A 26,686-nucleotide genomic window follows, 5' to 3' on the forward strand; every position below is an offset into this window, starting at 1 on the left:
GTACAGGCATTAAAAATTTTCGTTGCCTCTTGAAAATTCAGTATGTTATTGCTTTCTACTCTAATAGTTTCTCTCCTTGAACAGCTAGACTTTGGAATTTCCTTCTTGCTACCTGGTTCCTTGACAATACCGCTATGTAGAAGTTTAAATGTAACATAAACCAACATCTTGTTAATCTTTCCGAGGCATGGTACCAAATAGTAGCCCTTTATGCCTTTGTTATATATATATATATATATATATATATATATATATATATATATATATATATATATATATATATATATGTTACCAGAAAAATGGTTGGATCTATCTACCTGGTTTTTCTCTTCAAATCATTATTCTTGTTCTCCCTTTGCATATATATATATATATATATATATATATATATATATATATCTCAGCAAAGCAGGCTCTTTCAGTCTTGGACAGACTATGGATACCCACGAAGGGTTGCTTGTGCATTAAATTTTTGTGGCAGGAGGTGCACAATCTCCAACCACACTTCTCCTGAGATGACATTGTTAAATACCCGTGGCAAGTGAAGTACAGGACGACTGGAAACAAATGTTGAGATAAGCGGAGAGCACATACAGCACCTAGAATTCCCAAATGGTCACCCATCCGATACTAATCAGGTGCAATGTTGCTTAACTTCTGTGATCTGATGAGAACCGGTGTGTCAACGCGATTATGTGGCAGATATAATATATATATTGTTATATTGGTAGAGAGGCTGGTTGATATCGGTTGATAAATTAAGAAATAATCATAACGGAATAAGAAATAGTTTTTTTTTTTAATCTCTTAAGGAACGCCTACGGTGAACAGTGAATTTAAATTCAAATATAAATATGAAAGCATGCACCCTTCCCTCGCCTTAGGCGAGCGTGAATTTAAATTCAATAAAAAAAAAATAAAATAAAATAGTAATAACAAATAAATAAACGCACTAGTGTTCGAGGCGTACACACACACCCCTCCCTCCTTCTGAAAATGCAATGCGTGAGAGAGCACACTGTCAGCGAAGCTGATGAAAAAGGAAAGGGAGAGAAAGAAAAAGTGAGATCGACGCGGACGAATAAAGAAAGCAGTTTTTGAACTGAGCGTTTTGTCAACGGTGAAAAACGGTAGCGTTCATATAAAAAAATTGAGAGGAAAGAAAAAAAAGAAAAAGAAAAGAGAAAGAGACTGGGGAGAGAAGTGAACGGTGTGAAATGGACTGGTTGTTTTGTTTACGTTTGAGCGAATAATGAAAAAAAAAAAAAAACTTGCTATGAGCCGGTGGTGCTCAGGAATGCCCAAAGCACAGCGTAAACAGATTTCCCTGAAATAAACAGGAGTTGAATTCTTTCGGCCGAGAATGGATATCATGGAAAGTTCATGGCAAAGACATTAAAGATGAATAAGAAGAAGGTTGCAATGAACATAAATATCGTCATGTCGACGGGCGTCCCCATCCAAGAAGAAACCAAACCGGAAAAATCTCGCAAATTATGAACTTTTCGAAGACATTATGAAACACGAAAGTCCAATTGGATAAAGTTAAGTGACTATTATGATTTCTCCATCCCAATATCCTCGCTCCTCGTCCTTGGCCAAACTGTCATACCATAATGGAAATGGTATATGCATTTTCTCTTATATTATTTTTGTTTGTTTGTTTGTCACCTTGTTTTTTTTTCTTTCTTTTATGATGTTTCTTTTTTATCATCCGACCTCATCCCAACCTATTGCGGTGTGATATTGAATTTAAGGATGTTAAATAAAATTTGTGTTTTAAGATTCTAGCGTTGTGTCATTCTTGCTTTGAGTTTGAATCGTTCGGAACAAAATGTGCTAATGAGAACCTCAGACGTGTCAAATAGTGGACGACACTTTACTTGTCATTATTTTATTTTTATTCTTATATTATGTTATGGATAACGTAGGGTGAAGTGCTGACCTAGAGTCATAAGATTCTTACCAGGGGACATCCACCCCGACTCAGCTTCATACCGGTCCGTAACAATATATATATATATATATATATATATATATATATATATATATATATATATGCAAAGGGCGAACAAGAATAAAGATTTGAAGGGGAAAACCAGGTAGAAGAATTCGAATCAGGATATATAAGCAGATTGAGTGGCATATTCTTAGCCAATGTGTTGGTCACAACAGATGAATCACAAAGAATCCTGATACTTGTATTATAATTCTTATTGAGACGCCCTCTTAAATAATCAAATTCTGCCGAATCACAACTAATTATCATGGTGTTGTCTCACCGTCCACCTGACTATCATTTAACACTTATCCTTGAGTTGCCTTTTGGCTTAGATAATTGGAATTGCAAACAAAGTGAATTATAAAATTTCAGACAAAGAGTTAGAAGGTGAAGTTCTACTAGAACACAGATTTAAATTACACTAGAACCTTAGGATACGGTGGCCCTATGATGTTTTTTTTTCAGGTTACAACATGGAATACAATGTTTTTCCGGGCCCTGGTTACGGTATTTACAACGCCTTTGTTATTTGATTATATACATGTGTATTATATACTGTACTGTATTTTGTTACTAATTTTTAATATATACTGTATAAAATTTTGCTTAGGCCCCGCCACATGGCGATTACGTCTTATGATCCCAACAGATTAATGCCATATCCCGAAGATTCTTGAAGAAAAATTGGGATTTATTTAATAACTAGCCTGGGTGCCTGGCGTTTGCCTGGTGTTTGGAGATGTGTATTGAGCAAAAAAAAAAAAAAAAAATTGGTAGTACACAGGCAGGCTTGAACACGTACCACGAAGGAGGAAAAGAACGTGTGACGTCTTTGCTGCTGCACCATCACCAAACCGGAAGTGGCGAAGGTTTAAATTAAAGCTAGTCAATTGAAAAGAGGGGATGACTTTCGAAAATATCGTTGAAAAAAGTGAGCCCTCCTTGTAGAAAAGTGCCCACTTGAGGGTGAAAGAATTAATGTTTTTAGCCAATTTTTCGATATTTGTCGTCCAAAGGGTCAAGCTTCAAAACGATACCAATCTCATGAAAATCTATCACCTCTGTCAAAAGTTTTAGGCAGACATACAAACAAACATACATACATACATACATACATTTAAACAGACAGGTGAGATTTATATTATAGATGTCAATAAAAATCTAAGAAGAACCAATACTGGATCAATATAGAAAGACATAAATCTATAAAGTCGCACACCCCTAAACAAAGAGGTTTAGCAGAAAATACCCATTGACTGATGAGATTTTAGAAGCAGAGATAATAAAAAGATTGAGGAGTCCATAAGGTTTCCTAATAGTTTTGGTGAAGAAAAAAGATGGTAGTAAATGCTTCTGCATTGATTTTAAAAAAATAAATAAGTAATTTAGAAACATTGCACACCGACTGCTTATTATTAAATAGCAGAGCTACCCGGTGTTGCATGGGGCAAAGGTGCAACACACTTCTATTAAAACTTTTATCTCTCTCTCTTTATCTGGTTCCTCTCCCTCTCCCAATCCCCTTCTTTTTTTCTCTGCCCAGTCCATTTCTTTCTCTAGACACACACTCTTATACATTCCTGAAGAAATGAGTTGGCAAAAAGGAATTAACTCATTGATTAAAAAATCAGTCACTTCTTTAGCTCATAATCTGGCCTCCTACTCTTGACAAAATCTGCGCCAGTTTAGGGTTAAAGAAATAATAATCCTTTCTAAATTTTAAATATTATTCATCCAAGGCAATGCTGATAAAGAAAATATCAACCTTGTGGGTATTTGTTTTGTCATTTTCTACGTTTTAGCCAGACATACAAACATACATACATACCATCTAATGCATGGCAGCAGAGCCAGCCTTAGGCCACTACAACCTATGTGGCTGCAGTGGGCCCTACACTTTCATAAGACCCACGCCAATTCAATATTTTTTTTCAAAATCTGAATTTGAAGTTATTATCCATATCCACACAGGGCCCCATGCAATTAATTTTGCATAGAGTTCTGCAATAGCTAAGGCTAGCCCTGCATGCCAGCATGCAAAACAGATGTTAAACCGATGATGATGAAGATTTAAAATACAAAGTGTATCAAATAGTTTAAGGAAGCATAACTTAAAATTGAAACCAGTTGAATCTGAGCTTTTTCAAGAAATTGTAGAACTGAAAACCGGGTTGAAGAGAGGTCAAGCCATTAAATTATTGTGAAAGAAATTTATAATTATGGATGAAGTAAACAAAAAAACTTTATTTAATAAAATTTGCCATAATAAAAAAAAAAAACACACACACACACACACATTAATAAAAAGAGCACAGCGTGAATTTAGGAAAAATACGTTTATTGAAAAATACATTATTAGTAAAGAAAACGTTGGTTTTGAAAGAAATCTAATTCTTTTAAAACATATATTTGTGCTGACCAGACTGATGGTAGTTATAATTAAATCGATGTTAAATTCTCTCTAAAAAAATTATAGAATCATCAAATACTGAAATTTCCTTGACGATGTTTAGTACGAAAGCATACATTTCGTTAACCTCAACACTAACCCCAAGTTGAGATTGTAAATTCAGCTTTAACTCTAAATTCAGGTGATGATTGAGAATGCAAACATTTTCAATTTCACAGATCATTTATTGTTGGAAGCAGTGTAAACGTATTGCATTACAGCTGATGATTTTAGCATAAAAGATATTCGTAATTGTTTGTATCTAAATTTCTATGGAGTTTTAAAAGGTTTTCAGTGTACAATATGAGTACAGCACGCTATTTGAAAATGAAAATATTTCCGATTTGCATTGAATTTGATGCATTAAATAAAAACGAATTAAACAAGATCTGCAATTTCAATTTCTTTGTCAGATCACTCAAGCCTTAAATTTTGGACATTTTCTAGAATTAAAATTATGTAATGGATTTTGATAAAAATTAAAACAAGGATACTAGACATAATGTTTAGTTGCATTATATCTTGATTTTAATTGTTGTAAGGGGACATAACAATTGAGCAAATTGTTCTGGAATTAATTTTATCTGTCCTGGGCTATGCTAGTTATTTATAATATACTTTTTATTATTAATTATTTATTCAATTTTACACATTTTAAATTAAAAACAATTCAATATTAAGAAAACATTGTTTCCGTTTGTAACGGCAAGATTAATGTAATAATAACAATAACGACATTTTGAGCAATGTTTTTATTTTTTACAAGCAATGGGAGTAAAAAAAAAAAAAAATAACAAAATAGTCTTTTTGTGATAAAAAAAGAATGAAATTGCTTTCCCACCCCACCGTTTTCGGCTCTGAAAAAATTAATAGTGTGTCCCTTTTGGGCAGAAGGCTATTATCATTATTATTCTCACATGATACTTATTGTTCAAGTTTAATAATATTTTAATTATAAAAAAAAAATGACTGATAAATACTTTAGAAATTTAGTTTGAATTGGTTTCTATTTTTTCACACTAATTAAAATATATTTGTTTATTTTTTATTATTACAAGTCAGAATGAAGATGCTGATTAACTCGTGGTTTATCGATGGCCTCTTTTACATGCTTGTAGACTTCTGTGAATGAAGTCTGTGGACCCCAAGCATTTAGAACGACACCATTTTCATTGACCAGATACTTCCAGAAATTCCAGGTTGGCGTTTTACCAGATGTTTCTACATGTAAAAGATAAAAAAAAAAAGAGTATATTGTATTGTTGTAAAGAAAACAAATCAAATGTTTAATATAAAGATTAAGTAAATAAGAGTTTTGGCATTTTACTTTTTTATACGAATTACAGAATACATCTTCATAAGACCAGAGTTATCTCCCTTAAAGATATTTGATTTTAACGCAAGTGGTCACTATTGTTGTATGCTTTGGTATTCTTATGCCTCATGTGATCGAAAACAAAACTGTCTTCTATTGGTGTTACGATTTTTATGGAGAATAAAAAGTGGACCATGGATTTACTTTTGGCAATCTCATAACTCTCACTTCTCTTATTTTGTCCTTTAGTCTTTACATTATATACTTTATATTACATACATTACATGCTTTAGTCGTTACATTACATTACATATGTTACATTATATACTTAACATTACATACTTTAGTTATGGCAGGTATGGACTGGCATCAAAAACCATGAATAGAATGTTTATTATTTAAAATTTTGTTTTTGTGAAATCCACCTTTTTTGTGAAACCCACCTGTTTTTTTTAAATCCACTTTAGTACTTTTATAATTTTAGCCCAGTTATTCTTCTTATTTCTCAAATGGCTTTTAGATGTGTTCAAGCATTTCTATAAAAGTTTCTGTCCATCAATTGGTCAGTCAAGCTTCAGTTTGAAATCGTATTTTAATCATTAAAGTGACTAGTTTTTATTCTTTTATAGAAATATGACAATTGCAATGACCACTATATACGACCAGAACAAATCTTTGGCAGAGACATTTCATAGCAATCACCATTTTCAACATGCACACGTTTGAAGAACACGTAAAGACACGTCGTAATTTACCCATCTGCACACATGCAATAAAAGGACTACATTACGCTTTACGCGCAGTAATACAACAAATAGTCCAGAACTTTCTAAAACTCTCCTATATAAGCTTTTGTGTATGTAAATCAAATCAGTCTGGGATGCAGTTTTAGGAGTAAACAATATCGCTGCCAACTCCATCCTTGTGTGTGACGTTAAACCAACAATATGACTTTGCGCACGTCATACACCTAAATTCTCCAAATGTAAAGTACCATATCAAATGAGAATTAATTCTTTCCAACATGTTATTTCACACTGCTGTTTTCATATGTAACAAACACATACACATGCAAAACGCTTACAGGTTTTGATGAATATTTTATTTTAACCTCCAGAAAATAACCACGCATGTTCCCTCTCAACATGAAAATTCACAATAATGAACGTTTTGTCTTTTCTACAAGACACTCATTAACAAAGAGCTCAAAATAGACTTCGTAGCCTCGTAGGGAATATCCTTTTCTCTTCCCTGCAACCTCTTTCTCACAGAAGAGATGTTGCGAGTTTGTCTCTGTTTTATCGTCATTTTCATGGCAAGTGCCCGGCTGAGCTTCAATCTATGCCCCCCCCCCTCGCCAAACTTTCACAAGAAACACTCGTCTAGCAGAAAACACTATCACTAATTTCCCCCACTCTTTATCTGTGCCTAAACCTAAATCTAGATTCCATGAGCAAAGCTTCTTTCTTAGAACTGCATGCCTATAGAACTGTCTTCCGTTTTCCTGCTTTCCAGGTGACTACAATATGGTTGTCTTCAAGCCTAACATAAACAAGTTTTTGATGAGCCGTTCCATATAAGTTAACAAATTTACCAAATCTTCATTACTAACGATTACTATATTGTCCAATTTCTACTGTACACTCTTTAACCCTTATCTTCGAGTGGCCTCCGGGCCTTGATAAGTGGTGATGCCTATGTAAAAAAAACAAAAAAAAACTGTCTAATGAACACTTGTTGCAAAAACCTTGACGTTGAAATAATTTGAATTGCTTTTTCTTAAACTTGTTAATAAATGTTGTTATTTTATCCCAGTACAGCAATCGCAAGTTCTTTGTTAGATGTTGTTATTTTTCTGAAGTTATTCACACTTTTTTAATTTACGTGGATGTGACTTGGTAGCCCCCTTTTGTAAATCGGAGATCTCGCTAAATTTATCTTTAACGGTTTCAGTGATACTTTAACATTTTCGACTTATCCCTGCACTTGCAACCATGATCCAATTAATCAACAGATCCTGATTACAAATTAGTTATCCTGCCGAGCCACATTTCCCACACAATGTTTTATAGAAGAACTTAACACATATATTTTTTTTTTATTTAAGTTAACTGAGAAAAACAAACATGAGAAAAAATGAAACAATAATAATAATTAAAATAAAACAAGAAATAAAATTACCAATCAAGAATTTCCAACTTTCTGGAACATTCGTCCCCAAAACATCAATTTTTGCAAACATTGGAAAGTTGACTTTGTAAATTTTCTCCACAAAACTTTGAATCTGCCAATTTTCCTGAAAGAAAAATAGAACAAAAACTTTAAGAATCATTTCCAAAAATCAGATTAAATATGAATGTAATTTTGAATATCAATTTTTTATGAAATTATTTTTTTTTTAAATGTTAACTTATTTTGGTTCAATACTTAACTATTGACATATTTAATAAATGCTTACATTTTTTACTTCTACATTTAGAGAAAAAATATATATAAGGTGTTCTTTGAAACCTTTTAATATGGAAAAGAATCATACAATTATGAATGACCATCTATTAAAATATCTCCTCCAAACGAGAATGTAATGCCTGGGAGAATGATATCATTACGAATGACTATATGCTACAATATCTTCTCGAAAGGAGAAGGTAATGCCTAAGAGAATGGTATCATAATGAATGACTATATGCTACAATATCTCCTCCAAAGGAGACGGTATTGCATGGGAGAATGGTATCATGACTAATGACAATCTACTACATTATCTCCTCCAAAGAAGAAGGTAATGCCTGGGAGAAGAGTATCATGACGAATGATCATATGTTACACTATCTCTTCCAAATGAGAAGTTAATGCCTGGAAGAATGGTAACATGATGAATGACCATCTATTACACTATCTTCTAAAGGAGAAAGTAATGCCTGGGAGAAGGTATCATGACAAATGACCATCTACTACACTATCTCCTCCAAAGGAGGGGGTAATACCTGAGGAATGGTATCATGATGAATGACCATATGCTACAATATCTCTTCCAAAAGAGAAGGTAATGCCTGGGAATATGATATCATGATGAATGACCATATGCTACAATATCTCCTCCAAAGGAGAAAGTAATGCCTTGATGAATTGTCTTGTCTTATAACAAAAATCGATATTATACTACCTTCGGAGGAGATGGTTGTTTCATGACCACAGAATAGATACTACACTACCTCCCTCTATGAATTGAGCATTTAATGGAAGTGCATTAGTTGGACACAAATATCGCAAACTGAATTGAACATTAAAAGATAGTAATAGTTTTAACTTCAGATACAGAAGTTGTTTCAGCTTTATACGGACAGATAACAAATCTGTTCGTAATAGAAGTACCACAGTAGATTACTAGAAATATTACTATTTAAAAAAAATTTTTTTTTATTACATTTTCACCCCAAACAAGGCACATTGCCACTTTGGTGTAGGGGACTACTATCAGGGGAAACAACTACTGGGGTACTATGTTGGGAATTGGGCAGCAAGATGTCGGTTCACGTTACACTTGAACTTCTGCATGTCAGTACAGTTGGGGAAGCAGGGACCTGGAATGGAATTCCAGAGTCTAGCAGTACTGGAGAAGAAACTACTGGAGTAGAAAGATCTTTTACATCTAGGGATCTCTACAGTGTGGGGGTGGGATTTAGCTGTCTGACGGGTTTGTCGAGGGTGTCTATGTCGTGGGGGCACAAGCGTCTGCAGTTCGCCAGAACATTCACCATTAAAATACTTGTAGAACAGGCAGAGGGATGCAAGATTTCGTTGATAGGACAGAGGCTGAAGCTTAGATGCCAGTTCAGTGCCTATCAGATTAGCGACTCTCTTTTGAACCTTGTCAAGGAGCGAGAGACTAGTAGCAAATGCACCAGCCCAAATGTGACAGGAATACTCCATACATGGGCGAATGGTGGCCTTATAGAGGTACAGGATACTTTCGGGTGTTAGTAATTTTCTAGCATGATAGAGAGAACCTACCTTCTTTGCAGCGGCCCTGGCAATGCTTTCAATGTAATTGTTCCAATTCATGTTTCCTGTGAACGTTAGGTCAAGCAGTAAGATAAAGAATCACTAGCCATTGCTGTTGGTGGTAGAGAAGGTTTCTTGTAATTATTGAAGGAAACCAGTTTAGTCTTAGCAGCATTGAATGTGACCATCCATTTTTGTCCCCATTCCACTACAGATTGGAGGTCATCCTCTAGTGTTTTTGCCATTTCTTTAGATATGTGTTCATTTGTTTTCCTGTCATGCCTGTTATAGAGTGTAGTGTCATCAGCATATATACCCATCTCAGAGGCAGTTTTGTCAGGGAGGTCAGAGGTCATTAATGAATATTAGGAACAATAGAGGCCCAAGGATAGACCCTTGAGGCACTCCCGCATTTATATCATATTGTTTAAATGTACGACCGTCCAGGACAACCTGGATTTTTCTCTTATCTAAGAAGGATTTTAATTATGTTAAGTATTCTACCAGTGATACCGTATGATCTAATTTTCCTGAGGAAACTCTCATGCCATACCTGTCAAAAGCCTTATATATATCTAACAATAACATATCTAGAGCTACCGCTCTGCCCTCCCCCGCTTTGTCCAGTGAATGGTATATACGTTTAGAGATTACAGTGAGGATGTCTGCTGTGGAACGGGCTTGTCTAACTCCATATTGTTTGTTAGTCAGAAGTTTAGCATCTGTAAGGTGCTGGACTAGAGCATGGCTAATTATGTATACTTTCGGTTTCAATAACAGATATTATAAAAACATTATTTAAAAATAAAAAATTAAATATTATGATTTCATGCAATAATAAGTTGTTTTGAACAATACATTTTTTAATATTCCATTAATGTCAATTTTAACAAGAATATTTTACCCCAGGTTCTTGTTGTCCAAATTGGTTGCAGGGAAATGCTAACACATTGAACTTGGAGTTGCTAACCGTTTGCTGAAGTTGTACCAGTGATCGATAATGCCCGTCTGTGTAGCCGCATTCACTTGCCACATTCACCACAAGGGACACCTAGAGAGAGAAGAAAAATAAGAAAAAAATCAACTTGTTCATAGAATCAGCCAGCATTTTTTTTAAAGGCTTATAATATGAGAATGGTGGTATCTATTATATAAGTCTCAGTCATCTGTGTGTTTGTGTGTTTGCTAAAACTTTTGTCATCCACATCGAACCAGCATGAATCTCTCGGACACATAATATCAAAAAAATTAGAAAAAATTAATTCATGTAAAAATGTCGTTTTGTTTGAAGGGAGAGGGGTCAGGTAAAAATCTTGGTTTTGACGCTGTTTGTTAATCGCATATGCACGAACAGTTGATTCATTGTTTCATTTTATAAAGCTAAATTTGCAACATGATAACATTAGTGGCCATCTTATGGTAGGCGTAACAGATCGATTCAAAGTTACGCCTACCATTTGAAAAGGGAATTTTTCCGAAATTAATAATGGAATTTGTCGCAGACATAACAAGTAAGACATTTTACCAATACAACTGAATAAATATATGTATATATAAACATATGTGTATGTACTTATTGATTTGTAAATCGCCACTGGTTCTCGTCTTCTCTTACCAATAACGACTATATTTAATACCTTGCATTGTGACAGCCTTCTAAATCTCTACTGATGATGATTGCAACGTCTTGTCAGACGAGTGCCACTCCCTCAGACACTGAAAGTTCATGAGCCCGAAAAAGACATATAGTCCTGCCAGCGAATTCACATACTCAAGCAGACATGACACTAAAGACGGTCATTGTTATACATACATATATATATACACACATGCACACAGACATATGTACACATATCACACACATATATACATGCGTACATACACAATACACAATACGCACACATATATATACATACACACACACATGCAAACATAAACAAGACGGTCATTGGTATACATACATATAAATTTATACATGTATACATACATGTCTATAAGCATATGCTCATATATACCTATATGCATACACAATGCATAATAAACAAAAATACATATACATGCCCACATGCATACATACTCATATACATACACATACATCCACATATACAAATACATACATACATATACGTACACATATGCACATATATATACATACACTTACCTACATATACATACACATCTATATATATGCATTCATACACATACACACATACATGCACACATACACATACATATATATACACATATGCATACATACACATACATGCAATATACACACATGCATGCATACAGACATATATAAATGTATATATACACACACAAACATATATACACATAGACACATATACATACATATACTCATAGATATAAATACATATAAACTCACATGTACATACATAAATATACACACACACATACATATATAAATATACATACACATATACATACATAAATACATATAATGATGGCAGATTAATTGTTACATGCATCCAGCATTACAGGCGTACACACGTCACAGCTTTTTTTATCGCCACAGGACTTTCTTTTTTCTTTTTTTTTTTTAATAGACAAATGCCTGAGGGAGTATCTATACAAATATGATGTCACAGAGTTTTAGCTTTGTACGACAGCTAAATCTCTCTCTCGGTTCAAAATGTTGACATCCAGCAACAAGCAAGAGCAAGATAGCCAGCAACAAGTCAAACTGCAGACCAGCTTAATGCGGGTACTGGTCTCCCGCTTTGTTGTTGTTTTTTTTGTTAAATAAAAAATATATATACATACATACATACATATACACATATACATACACACACACATAAACACACACACATCCATACATATTAAATTCCACAGCCAAACAATGTCGCAGCCTACAAGAGCCACGACAGTCAAAGAACCGGAAGTCCAATGAATGTATACATATATATATGCATATAAATATGTATGCACACATGCATGCACATGTACACATATACATGCACGCACATGCACACATATGCATGCATACATGCATGCATACGCGCATGTATATGCACACACACACATGCACGCACACGCACACATACATATGTTTGTATATATATATGTATACGTACACATACACGCACATACACATGCACGTACACACATATATATGTATATGTAATTCCTCAATGGTCATGACGATAGTGATGATGTTACAATTCAATTAATACATACGATAATAAACATGAAAACAAATCCACAGATGCAAAACGTAAAACAAAGCAGTCATGAATCTCAATGTTTTTGTTGTTGTTGTTTTTTTTTTTTAATTTTAAAAATCTCTACTACATATATATATACATACACACACACGTATATATATATATATATATATATATATATATACACACACATATATACAGGCTGACCAAAAAAAAACGGGCCCCCACTCTAATTAGGCCCCATTTCTTAGTGTTTTGTCCGAATGAAATGTAACTTTGGTCATAACTAGTTTATTATATTCAAAACATCACATCAAAACACAAGGGTCTTTGGCCTTATTTCTCTGTCCTACAGCATATGTTTTAGATGGCCTCCATTTAACTTGTTTTTTTTGGTCACTCTGTATATACACATAAAGATTATATATATATATATATATATATATATATATATATATATATATACACACACACATATATACATACACACACATATACACACACACATATATACATACATATATATACATACACACACATATATACATATATACACACACACACATATATATATATACATACACACACATACATATATATAAATACACACACACACACACCTGGTGAACCAAGTGCAAAAGAGATTCAGACAATTGCACTTAAGGGAACAGCGAGGATACTAAAAAGAGCTCTCGGTTGGTTTCAATAAAAAAGCGGGGCAATGTTGGCAGCTGGTTTGGCTGCCCCATACCCAGCATTACAATCTTCAAAGGAAGAAAAATAAAAAAAACACACACACACACACACACACACACATATATACATACACACACACATATACACACACACATATATATATATATATATATATATATATATATATATATACACACATATATATATATATACACACACAGGGTAACCAAAAAAAAAAAACGGGGCCCCACTCTAATTAGGCCCCATTTCTTAGTGTTTTGTCCGAATGAAATGTAACTTTGGTCATAACTAGTTTATTATATTCAAAACATCACATCAAAACACAAGGGTCTTCGGCCTTATTTCTCTGTCCTACAGCATATGTTTTAGATGGCCTCCATTTAACTTGTTTTTTTGGTCATTCTGTATATACACATATATATATACATACACATATATATATATATATATATATATATATATATACACATATATATATATATATATATATATACACATATATACACACACACACATATATACATATATATATACATATATATGCACACACACACATATATATATATATATATATATATATATACACATATATATAAACACACACGCACACATATACATACACATATTATATACACACACATATATACACACACATATATATACACCCGCACACATATATACATATACACACGTATATATATACACACCTACCCATATATATATATACACACACGCATATATATACACATATATATACACAAACACACACGCACACATATATATATACAAACACACATAATGCCGACCGATCTACAAAAGAAAATTCCATAAACCTTTCACCAAGATGCAAACTTTTAACTAAAAAAAATCTGAAGAGAGCTAATAGAAGATTGAAACGTGTTATGAAAATATTTAAAAATATTAAAAAAATAATAAAAGTCTCAAAAATCAACAAATGTTGTCGGCTACATTCTCTCTCTCTTTCTCTCTCTCTCTCTCTATATATATATATTAGCAAAAGTACCCGTCGTTGACTGGGTTCAAAAACAGCCTACAGAAAATGGACTGTAATTGATGAAAGTATGATGGGTTATGAAAAGGAGGGGGTTGTAAAGAGATAGGTTTTGATACTCAAAAATTTTACCCTAAGCAAAATATGATGAAAGTAAAGATAATTTTCGCAAAAATATATGTTTTGTATCAACTTTGTTTCCATTCGTAGTCAAGAGTGACCAACATTGATGTTTCCTTACAAAGAGAAAATGTTATATATATAATATAAATATACAAGAAATAAATGTTACCATAGTCAATAAAAGTCACTTTTATGGTAGAAAAGTTCATTGGTTTGTATTTTTAAGTAGTTTGTAAAATTTTTTTATTTTATTCACAAACCAGTTTAAAAAAAAAATCAAAATAGCAGCGACTTTGAAATCGAGAGCACCATTTTCAATTTGAAGGAGGGGCACCTGAGCATTCTGTAGTAAAAATTTAAGAGAGTTACGTCAACGTAAGGAATATTTATAAACATATTTTAATGTTTTCCGTTATTTTCTGCTTGAGGAATATTCGATTATGGCATGTGTAGTTTATATAAAAATTCATTTAAGTAGTTATTGCCTCAAATTTCGTTTTAATTTCGGTTCGCTGAATTTATTTCAAGTAAAGAGCATTAAAAACTATCTCAAAACAAAAAAAACATGAAGTGAACTTTTATTGACTATGGTAACATTTATTTTTTTGTATATTTATTTTTTCGGGTAGTCATTTGTTGGCTTTTCTGCTAAACACTCTTACTAAATAATTTCGACAAAATATCGAAAAACAAAGAAACAAAAACAGTTTTGAAAAATAATGAAGCTTTACTTACTTTAGTAAAATAATCCGAAACAGCAAAATAGGATATTAAAAAAGTAAACACATAATTACTTTAGTTTTTTAAAGCAAAGAATCGATATAAATATGAATAAGAAGAAAATGGCGCCCTTTTCAAGCAGAACAGCTTCGTTTCAGTTTTATAGTATTGAACGGTGTAGTATTGCGCTGTTGGATTCAGGGTTGTACTACTGTAATGTAAAGAACACGCAGAAAGGGTTGTAATCAACTGAATTCCTTCTATTACATTGACAAAAAAAGCTTAAACGGATATATAAATAAAAATAAAAAGGTTATGTAAATGTTTTTAAAAAGACATGAAATCACGTGAGTAGGATTTTTTCCTTCTTTTGACACGATAATAAGTAATGTCCATATTTTTTATTATTTATCTATTTTTGAAAGTGCCACGTGCAAGTGGAGAAGGAAAAAAACAGAGTTAGGCAAAATTTGTGTCTAAAGTTCTGACTTTTTTTTTGGGCTTTAACTTTAATAAGAAAGTGAATTTATGAGGTGAATTTATTCAAAACAATATGATTCAACTCAAAAAAATAAATAAAAACTAAAGTGAATTAAGATCAAAGTTAAGGTGTTATTGTGGACCCTCACCCTTTTTAAAAAATCTTGTTAAACTTTGTGACATATTTACATTCTATGGAGGTCAGGCGCAAACGAACACCCAATAATTTTATTATACCATATTTCTTCAAACTGAAACATAATTATCAAAGTATACTTATGCAAATAGATATGAAAAGTCTTTGTTAAGGTTTGTGCCATATTTCCATGGAGTACAGGCACGAATGCAGACCCCACAATTTTATTATACCTTCCCTATTTAAGTTGAAACTTACTTATCAAAGTATTATCATGTACATCTATATCAAAAACTCTTGTAAACGTTTGTTTTTTCTTTTCATTTTTTATTTCCATACTTTGGGGGCCAGGCGCGAACGCAGACCCCACAATTTTTATGAACCACCGTTCTGCCAGATCAAACATACCCATTCTTGATCCTCGATACATCTATCATTATATGTAATCAGTTTTTTAAAATAGTCAACCATATAGGAGCCTATTCGTGACCACACACACACAGCTTTATATTATAGAAGATATATATATATATATATATATATATACATATATATATAAAAAAGATCCCTAGTTTTAATAGTGTATGTGTGTGTGGGTATATATATATATATATATATATATATATATATATATATATATATATATATACCCACACACACATACACTATTAAAAGATCCCTAGTTTTAATAGTGTATGTGTGTGTGGGTATATATATATATATATATATATACATATATACCCACACACACATACACTATTAAAACTAGGGATTTATATATATATATACATATATATATAAAAAAGATCCCTAGTTTTAATAGTGTATGTGTGTGTGGGTATATATATATATATATATATATATATATATATATATATATATATATATATATATATATATATATATATATACCCACACACACATACACTATTTTAATAGTGTATGTGTGTGTGGGTATATATATATATATATATATATATATATATATATATATATATATATATATATATATATATATATATATACCCACACACACATACACTATTAAAACTAGGGATCTTTTTTAATTTTAGCACAAATTAAACAAAGGGAGAAAATCAAGTTAGTCTACACCAATTAATTAAGGGGAGATTATCCATTGTAAATTATCTCCCTTTTATTTACCCCAATTTATATTATTAAATTCACGAATTTTAATATTTAGTTTGCATGCGCACATAAGAAATATATCTGATATTGATTAGATGACATATTAATACTTATTAAAAAAAAAAATATTTGTGTATTCACACATATTGTGTTTCTAATATTTAGGATTATTTGGTGCTTATTTAGAATTAAAACTACTTTTAAAAATCTACCCATATGTAAATTGATCAAGTAATTTTTTTTTTAACTAAGAAAAACAAATGTTACGATTTTTAGCAATTAATTTGAAATCGGTAGGATTACAAGGCTATAAACTTATCAGCCTTTGTTTTTTTGTTTTTTCACGAGAGTTTTTTTTTTTTTTTTTTTTTTTTTTTTACAAGAGTCTCTTTTTGCTTACTCATAAAATTTGATTTTCTTAGTTAACGATAAAGCTATTTGATCAATTTACGTGATTTTTTGGAATATGCCATATGTGTTCCGTGATGGGTACATGCATCATAAGCACCAATAATTTATTTGATAATAATATATGACTAAAACTATCTGAATGTATGCAAAAAAATGATGAAAAAAATGAAAAAAAAAAAAAGTTAAATAACAATATTTGACAGAGATAAATATGAATAAGATAAAACTTTATTATATTTATAGCATTTGATTTGCAGCATTCCTACGATCTGTCTGTCTACAGAGGGGCAGCCATCTTAAATTTATCATTCTACTTGACAGCTCCACTTTTTACATTTCTTTTTGAGAAATTTTTGAATCATTGAGATTATTAAAGATGCCACATTGTCCCAAACATTTTTATTAATATTTAGCAGTAAGTTTCTTATTTTCCAATTTGATATGTGAAAGATATTTTGAAAAATAGATTTTTTGAAGATTCGTAATCTAAATATTGTCTTTGACCGTTTTTGTTCATACTTTCCTTCCCCATTTTGTTTTTTTCTGCATTGCTATCAGCCTTGATAAATACCCACATACTTGCTTACTAGTAATGAGTCAAGCAAATTACCTTTCTCTCTTTTATATATATATATATCATGTTGCTTTTTATTGATGCCAATGCTAAATGAGTGATTAATTTAGTCACTAGGAATTAAAAAGAAAACAAATAGATAAAACAAACTGAAAAATGCCACGTAAGAATTTGGACCTGTAACTGAGAAGAGGAATCACTTAATATGGGTGTTCACCTAAGATCACGTAAGTAACAAGTTATTGGGTGGATTTTTCAGATATCCATCTCATTTATGAACCAAATACAAAAGCCAAGTATGGCCAACAATGGAGTACTGTTGCCACATCTGGGCAGAGCTGCTAGAAGCTGCTTATTTTTTCTTGACAGAGTTTAAAATGGACTTTGAAGCTTAGTGGGGGATGCCCTTTTCTCTTTCCTGCAACCTCTTTCCTACAGAAGACACATTGTGAGCCTGTCTCTGCTTTATCATTATTTTCATGGCAAGTTCTCAGCTGAACTTCAATCTAAGCCCCCCCCCCATCATCAAACTTTCACGAAAAACACTCGGCTAGTCAAAACCACTATCAACAATTTCCCATAGTCTTTATCTGTGCCTAAGCCTAAATGTAGATTCCATGAACAAAACTTTTTTATTAGAACTGCACGCCTGTGGAATTCTTCCGTTTGCCTGCTTTCCAGCTGACTACAATCTGATTGTCTTCAAGTCCAATGTAAACAAGTTCTTAATGAATCGCCCTCCTAAGTAATCGAATTTACAAAATTCTCACTACTTATGTTTACTAGCTATAATCACAATGACTAATGTATACCTTTTAACCGTTATCCTCGAGTGGCCTCCGGGCCTTGATAAGTGGTGATTCCTGTGTAATATATATATATATATATATATATATATATATATATATATGAAAATACAGTAGAGATATTACCATTATTTTGAAACGCCTACACAAGTTGTGTTCATTTAAAAATTGGTCCAACTGCTTTTTTTCACAGTGCTTTTGGATTTTCTTGACAGGTGGAGCAATTTTGTTTTGTTTATTCTTCATTTTCTATTGTCTCCCTCTACCAATGTTAAATCAATTTAGCACCAAACATTTTAAAAGCTTCCACGGCATTCAGATATTCTAAACTCTTTCATAGCTGATATTATTTTTTATTCCTATTAATTTATTCTAATCATGTATACATTAAATGACCATGTGAAAGTCAAAGCAAAAGCTATTTAATTCCTGCAAGAAATAAGTATTTTTCAGAAAGCTCGATTTTGTGATATTGAAATAATAAATTATTTTTCAAAACATTCATTACAGTCTTCTAACCTAATCCTAAACCTAACTCTCACTGGCAACCAATTGGGCAGGTTTACTTTATATATCCGCCTCTAGAAATTACCTACTATGCACCGGTAAGAAGTTGAGGATTCTACAAATAATGAATAACTCTTCCAGAAATTGTATGAACATCAAAACTGAGGTCTTCAAACTATGCCAACACAAAAGAAAACTTCCACTAACCAAATGGGCTAATAACTAAAACACATAACTCACTAAATGCCTTCACCTCTGCTACTTGTATATAAATCTAAAAAAAAAATATGGAAAATATGAAACCTATCCACCTGCTCCAGGATCTTTCCAATTATACCTCCCTTATTATCAAAATTAATTCTTTAGATTCACCATAACAAAATTCTTTGTTCCTCAAGATCTTTATTCCTCCATCAGACATGAAGCCCTCGCGTAGATAATAAATCTTTGTTCATGGAATCTATGTAGGTTTAGGCACAGATAAAAAGTGGGGGAAATTATTGATAATGGTTTCAACTAGCTTTATATATAAGAGTAGATGGTAGTTTGCTTGAAGCATTGTTGGTAAAGGGATATATGGAAGTTTTAAAAGCCAAAAGCAATGCGAAAAAGACCGGAATTATGGGAGTAAAGAAAAGAAAAACAAACAAATAGACGGGTATGTTTGATTAGAGAAATGTCTAACTGTTTATTCATCCATCATTCCTCACCTCGTTGTATAATTATTCTCTCCTATCAATCTAAATATAACATACACTCACATTCCCATAATCTCTACCAATAACATAAATTAATATATACTTCACTGGTTTAGTCAGTGTTGAGGAGCTTCTTCAGTGGAGTAGCTGCACTGGTACAGTCACCTTCAGCACATGGATCATAGGGTGTGGCCTAAAAAAATTTAGAGCAGCGTCATTCCTGCTCCTATCCTTAATGCTGCCCATGAAAAGATGGATTAACTGCATCAATGAGGATTTGAGGAACACCGGCCTCAAACTTGAACAAGCAATAAATCAAGAGTGGCGGCGAATGAACATTGGTCAACATAGCAGAACTTTCAACCGTTGGACAGGGGGAAGATAGGGAAGTAAATCTGATACGTCATCATATTCTTCCGTTTTGGTTTTTAAATATATTAAAAATCTTACCAGTTAAATATCTAAAAATATATTTACTGAATACTCTTAAACAAAATAAAAATATATATATGACCAAGATTTAAACCTAACTTATACACACAAACCTTCTGATAGATTTATCAACGTAATTAAGTAAAAGTTAACAGGATTAATTCAAATACAATGACCGCCACATGATCCCATACAAATACCACCACACATGTTACAGTGATAGCAAGTCTATAATAGATCATCCGTTTGATTTGATACTCCTTATGACAGTACTTTTCACTTAGCGGCTCCCAGCCCATAACACTGATGAACAAAGTTCTTTTACAATAATAAACAGGTGAGCACGAAACATTCTTTTTACAAACGTATGTAATATTTCTTGTCTGTGTGGCTCACCAGACAAAGTAGACATACCTTATTTCACCTGCTTCATTCTCTTCTTGTGGTTGTCATGCTGCAAATGAAGACATCTTCCCTTTTTTTTTTTACAAAGGAGTGAGTCACCACTTATCAAGGCCTGTAGGCCACTTGAGAATAAGGGTTAATGAGTGTACAGTAGTCAATGAGAAACTGTCATAGTAATCATTAGTAGTAGAAATTGTGTAAATTGGATTACTTAAGGGGAGGCTCATCAAGAACTTGTTCACATTGGACTTGAAGACAATCATATTGTAGTCAGTTGAAAAGCAGGAAAACAGAACAGAGTTCCACAGGCGTGCAGTTCTAAGAAAGAAGCTTTGTTCATGGAATCTACATTTAGGATTAGGCACAGAAAAAGAGTGGGGGAAATTATTGATAGTGGTTTCAGATAGACAAATGTTTTTTGTGAAAGTCAGGATAGGGGGACCATAGATTGGAGCTCGGACGAGCACTTGCTATGAAAATAGCGATAAAGCAGAGATAGGCTCGCAATGTCTCTTCTGTGGGAAAGAGGTTGCAGGGATAGGAAATGGGCTTCCCCCCCCATTAGACTACAAAGTCTATTTTGAACTTTATCAAGGCAGAAAAAGCTGCTTCTAGCAGCTCCTACCCAGATGTGACAACAGTACTCTGTCCTTGGACGTACTTAGCTCTTATACAGGTAGAGAATTGCATCAGCAGTGAGATATCTACTGGTGTGGAAAAAAAAGCGATAATACCAATACATAATTCACAGATAACTTTATTCATACTCACGTTGAAGTTTGTTGATGTTTATCTTAATTTCCACATCTTTTATAGTTGTAACCACTGGATGCTTTCATGGACCTTCAAGTAACGAAATCTTTTAAGAACCAACAATTCCAGTCTCAACTGAATCCCTGTCTGCTAGTCGATTGACTACAGAAACTAACTCTGGTTTCTGTTTTATAAATATACTAGCGGTACCCAGCATTGCCCGGGTGTTTGGAGGTGTGTGTAGTTTTGGGTAAATACAAAACACCGGGGGGGGGGGTTAAAATAAAATAAAAAAGTTTTGGTAGGTAAGTATGAGGATCGAACCCGAACCCTTGAGGCATAGTTGGAAATTAAAGTGTGAAAAAAACATGCGACGTTAATCACTGGGCCACCGCGAAATACTATCGGAAACATGTTTGAATTTATTTAATTACTTTGAATTGGCAGGTGAACGTTTTAATGACTTAATGAGGTCAACTTTGACTGCGGGGTAGTATTTTATTTACTGCGAGAATGCTTTTTTATTTTTATTTTCCTAAGATGTTGAGGGGGGGGACCAGCTCCTCATAAAAAGGGGATTGTCCAAATTGAATAGCAATTGTCTGATATAAGGAAAATACTTCCACATTGATCAAATCTGATTGCTTTTGGACATTTCCGGCAATTGCGACTGGAAAAATACCACCAGAATTAGTGTCGCTTTTATTATACGAAAAAGCCTAATCCACATGCGGTGAGCGAAAAATGTTGAATATTTATCTTTTCAAAGTCGAGCAAATTAAATAGATGGGCGACCTTCGTTGTTAATTCATAGATATTATCATTTATATGTGATGTAAAAAGTTTTAAGAAGTTGTGAGCCGACCGACCGCTTCTTGGAAAAAAAGCTTTCTTAGACATACACAAAAAGCGAACATACATACACACATTTTCGCTTTTATATATACATAGATGATAAACTCGTTTCTTTGTTAGTTACGTCACATAACCAGGTCAGTCACATGTCAAAGTCATCCTTGTTATTGTTAACTACCTTAATTTTTTTGTGCAAACATTCCAACTAGCATTAATTAAATTCCAATCCTATTTTATTATCGCAGAACTCTAGAAATATTATTGTTGCAAATATCTCATTTCAATAACATTCTTCTGACATTGAAAACATCCATTTTTTGTTTCCTCATTTATTCAGGTAATCTTGCACTACCTGGGAGTTACAATATCCAACACCTTTATATGCTAAAATCGGGTCATTTTTAACTATTTCTTATCTATCTGATGATAGTTCAAACAATAACTAATGCAGGAGCACTGTATGTTTTGGTTTCGATTCTAGCTGATGGCACCTAAGTCACATTATCTCTTTTTTTTATACTTCTGAAATTACTACTATTGGATACAATATAATATATACGAGGGGTGTGCAATAAATAATGCCCCTGACCCACTTCCAGTTGTCTGATCAAGCTGAAATTTGTGCAATGATTTATATCTCTTCGGGTTATGTGGCAAATTACAGCTCTGAACTAATTGTGGTTTCTGTTTTACAGGTGTTTGAACTGAGTCAGGTGTGAAATGGAGCCTGTTGAATGTCGAGCAGTGATCCGGTTTTTGTATTTGAAAGGACGCAAACCACAGGAGACATAAGGTGTCTGCCAGATGGATTCCCAGGTTGCTCACACCATTCCAGAAGCAAGAACACGTTGAGTGCTCGAGGATGAATTTGGAGATGTGCCAAGAAGATGAGTCAAAGTTTTTCAAAAGACTGATTACACAGGATGAAACCTGGGTCCACTACTATGATTCAGAGACCAAAGCCCAGTCAATGCAGTAGAAGCACTTGGACTCACCACCTCCAAAGAAGGCAAGGGTGCAGTTCTCTGCTGGCAAGGTCATGCTCACAGTCTTCTGGGACCAGGACGGAGTAGTGATGACAGATTTCCTGGCAAAGGGTACCACAATTACACGAGCCTATTATGCTTCACTTTTGAGGAAATTAAAGGAAGCTATCAAAATCAAGAGGCGGGGCAAGATCAGCAAAGGTATCCTCCTCCTGCAGGACAACGCTCCGGTCCACAACTTGCATGTCGCCAGATCAGAAGCACGGGCGTGTGGTTATGAAATCCTTCTCCACCATCCCTACTCTCCTGACTTTGCACCCTCTGATTTTCACCTCTACCCAGTCATGAAGTTGTTTTTGAAAGGAAAGCGTTTCCCAGATGATGCACCTTGATTTCTGAAGTCACGTCATGGTTGGAGGACTAACCTGGGGTGTTCTACAAAAACGGTCTCCAGAGCTGTATCAAACGATGGGAGAAATACATAACTCTGGATGGTTCCTATGTAAAGAAAGACTAATAACTGTGCCAAGTTTCGTTGCTCTACTGCTATGGGAAGTGGGTCAGGGACATTACTTATTGCACGCCCCTCGTAATAATCACTAGAGAATTATATAATAAATATGAAATTTACATGAATTGAAATATAGTTAAGCGTATTTTATGAACAGGCAATGCAAGGAAGCCAGCTAGTATGACATATAACCCCTTTAATAACAACAATACACCCCTACCCAGTAAATTAATAACAATTTGCCGCACCTGAATTTAACCCATGCACTGATCAATAAATTACACTACACATAATCGCTCCTAAATATAAATACATCATAGAAACAGAAAAGCATACAGCATCTGTAATCAATCAAATTATTTCTAAATAACACAAACGGTCCTGGATATGACCTTAAACTATATCCGATGGTGAGGCCCCAGCTTGCGGGCTTTGGGGAGTGTGGAGCCACCCTTTAATTGCCATTGCTCCCAGGTCCACTCTGACCCGGAGTGGTAGTACCTGTTAGGGTCCCAACTATGAGTTAAATAGAAACCGACTTGAAAAAAAAAATATTCAGTTAAAAAATTTTTCTTCAAAATAACTGAATTCGGTATTAAATAACCTGAAAAGGGTGGATATGCCGTAAAACAAAAACAACAAACCAATCTAAATAACACAAAATTATTAGGATAGTTGCAGCCATATAGAGCTCCTTCGTTAATTTGATACTTTCTCCAAAAGGGACACTTGAGCAAATTCACTAGATGATGAAACCAGTGCCTTTTTCGAACTAATTTCTTTTCATGTGTCACTAAAGATTTGTGATGGGTTGTAAGAGCCTTTTCTAAACTGTAAAGGTCTAACCATATCAACGAAACCATGGTATGTTTCTGGACTATGTAACGTAAATAATTTGTATTTTAGCTGTCTGACGATTGAGCACTTTATTAATTTCTTTCCAACATACTCTGATGCACACTATTTATTATTTTTATACAAACATTATTGGCTACATATGTGCATATGTGCTTCAGTTGCAATATCCTTAGAACGTCCACATCATCGGACCAAATTTTACAATGAAACTGGAATTTCTAAGGAAATTGTAACGGAAATATATATGCATATATGCAGCCAATAATATTTGTATAAAAACTTAATATGATACTATAATACTACTCTACTTGTCTTGGATTTACATCTAAGAAACTACAGCTATATATATATATATATATATTAGTAGCCTGGCAAGGCCACAGAGGAGACAACCGAAGTAGCAAAACTGAAGCTGGCCTGCAAGACACTATATATACAAATGTGGACAAATTTGGGCATATTTTATTGGCTTGAAAATATAGGTTCTTTTTTACTAATTGCCACAAAATTTTAACCATAGAGAAGCATTATAATCTTCCAAAAACCTGCAAATTTTCATGTAGTTTCGTCCTATAGAACCAAAGATATGAGCATCATTTAAATATTTAATTCGCTCCTGTATAGATGCATATAGTATATATCCATATATATATATATATATATATATATATATATATATATCTCCATACCACATTTTTTTGCAATTTTATAAGTTCTTGATCTGTAGCCACCACCACATCCGTGTGTAAAACTTCAGCGTTTTACACAATAACAACAACGTCAACATTTCGCGTATTTACTATTTTCTGAGTAAATTTCTTTGGATGGGCATTGGCGCTACAAGTGTTAATGGAAGTAACATTTTTTTTTGCTATCGGATTTTCATATTTACATTGTAAAACAAATAGATTTTTATTAACAAACTACACAGACGAGTGTTAATAAAAAAAAATTAATTTTAATGTCTTCTGTTAACACTTATGTATCTAAAGATAATGTTGCTTATAGGCCTCCATACTTTTTTTTGAAAAAAGCACCTGAAATTAAAAATCATCTTTTACCATTTTAAAGAATAAAATCAAAACGAATGTTTTTTTAGATTGATTTTGGATTTACAATTTTTATTATCTCAAGAGTCATATGAATATATTTTTTAATATTGGAAACCTGTTATAAAAAATCTTTGTTTAAACTTCATATTGCATAATATTTGAATTTAATATCATTTAAAGCTTTTTAAAAATAATTATTTTTTAGAATTCTGTATTTTTGTTGTAATTCAAATTACAAAATATATAAATATTACCGAAAAAAAAATTATCAAGAAAAAGTGTTGTTTTTTATTTATATAATAATATTGATTTTATATCCAATTTTATTTATAACTTTCAAGTAAGTGAAATAAGTAACGGGATTTTATATAAAAAGTAATTATTTTTTAATTATTTGATCTTTTCAGCTTTAAAAAATGTTGACATTTTTATCGATCTATATTTATTTTGTTTAGTTTTTGTAACATAAAATATAGGGATGTGTGTGTAGGGGGGGGAGAACATCTTAAAAAATATTTCCTCTGATACATGTAACGAAATCT

General features: G+C 32.9%; 1 protein-coding gene across 1 annotated transcript in view; it reads right to left on the minus strand.

Annotated features, from left to right (window-relative positions):
* Window positions 1-5,188: 5,188 nt before the first annotated feature.
* Window positions 5,189-26,686, minus strand: part of LOC145292242 (glutathione peroxidase 7-like) — a 28,079-nt gene continuing 6,581 nt past the window's right edge. Inside the window, exons 2-4 of the mRNA XM_080138564.1 lie at window positions 10,676-10,822; window positions 7,948-8,062; window positions 5,189-5,672 (exon numbers count right to left, since the gene is read on the minus strand). Coding sequence (XP_079994690.1) covers window positions 5,503-5,672; window positions 7,948-8,062; window positions 10,676-10,822 — 432 coding nt within the window. The 3' untranslated portion in view covers window positions 5,189-5,502. The remainder of the gene's footprint in view (window positions 5,673-7,947; window positions 8,063-10,675; window positions 10,823-26,686) is intronic.

The sequence above is a fragment of the Euprymna scolopes genome, chromosome 2 (genome assembly GCF_053919585.1).
Source record: "Euprymna scolopes isolate OS-2025 chromosome 2, ASM5391958v1, whole genome shotgun sequence".
Classification (NCBI taxonomy): domain Eukaryota; kingdom Metazoa; phylum Mollusca; class Cephalopoda; order Sepiida; family Sepiolidae; genus Euprymna; species Euprymna scolopes.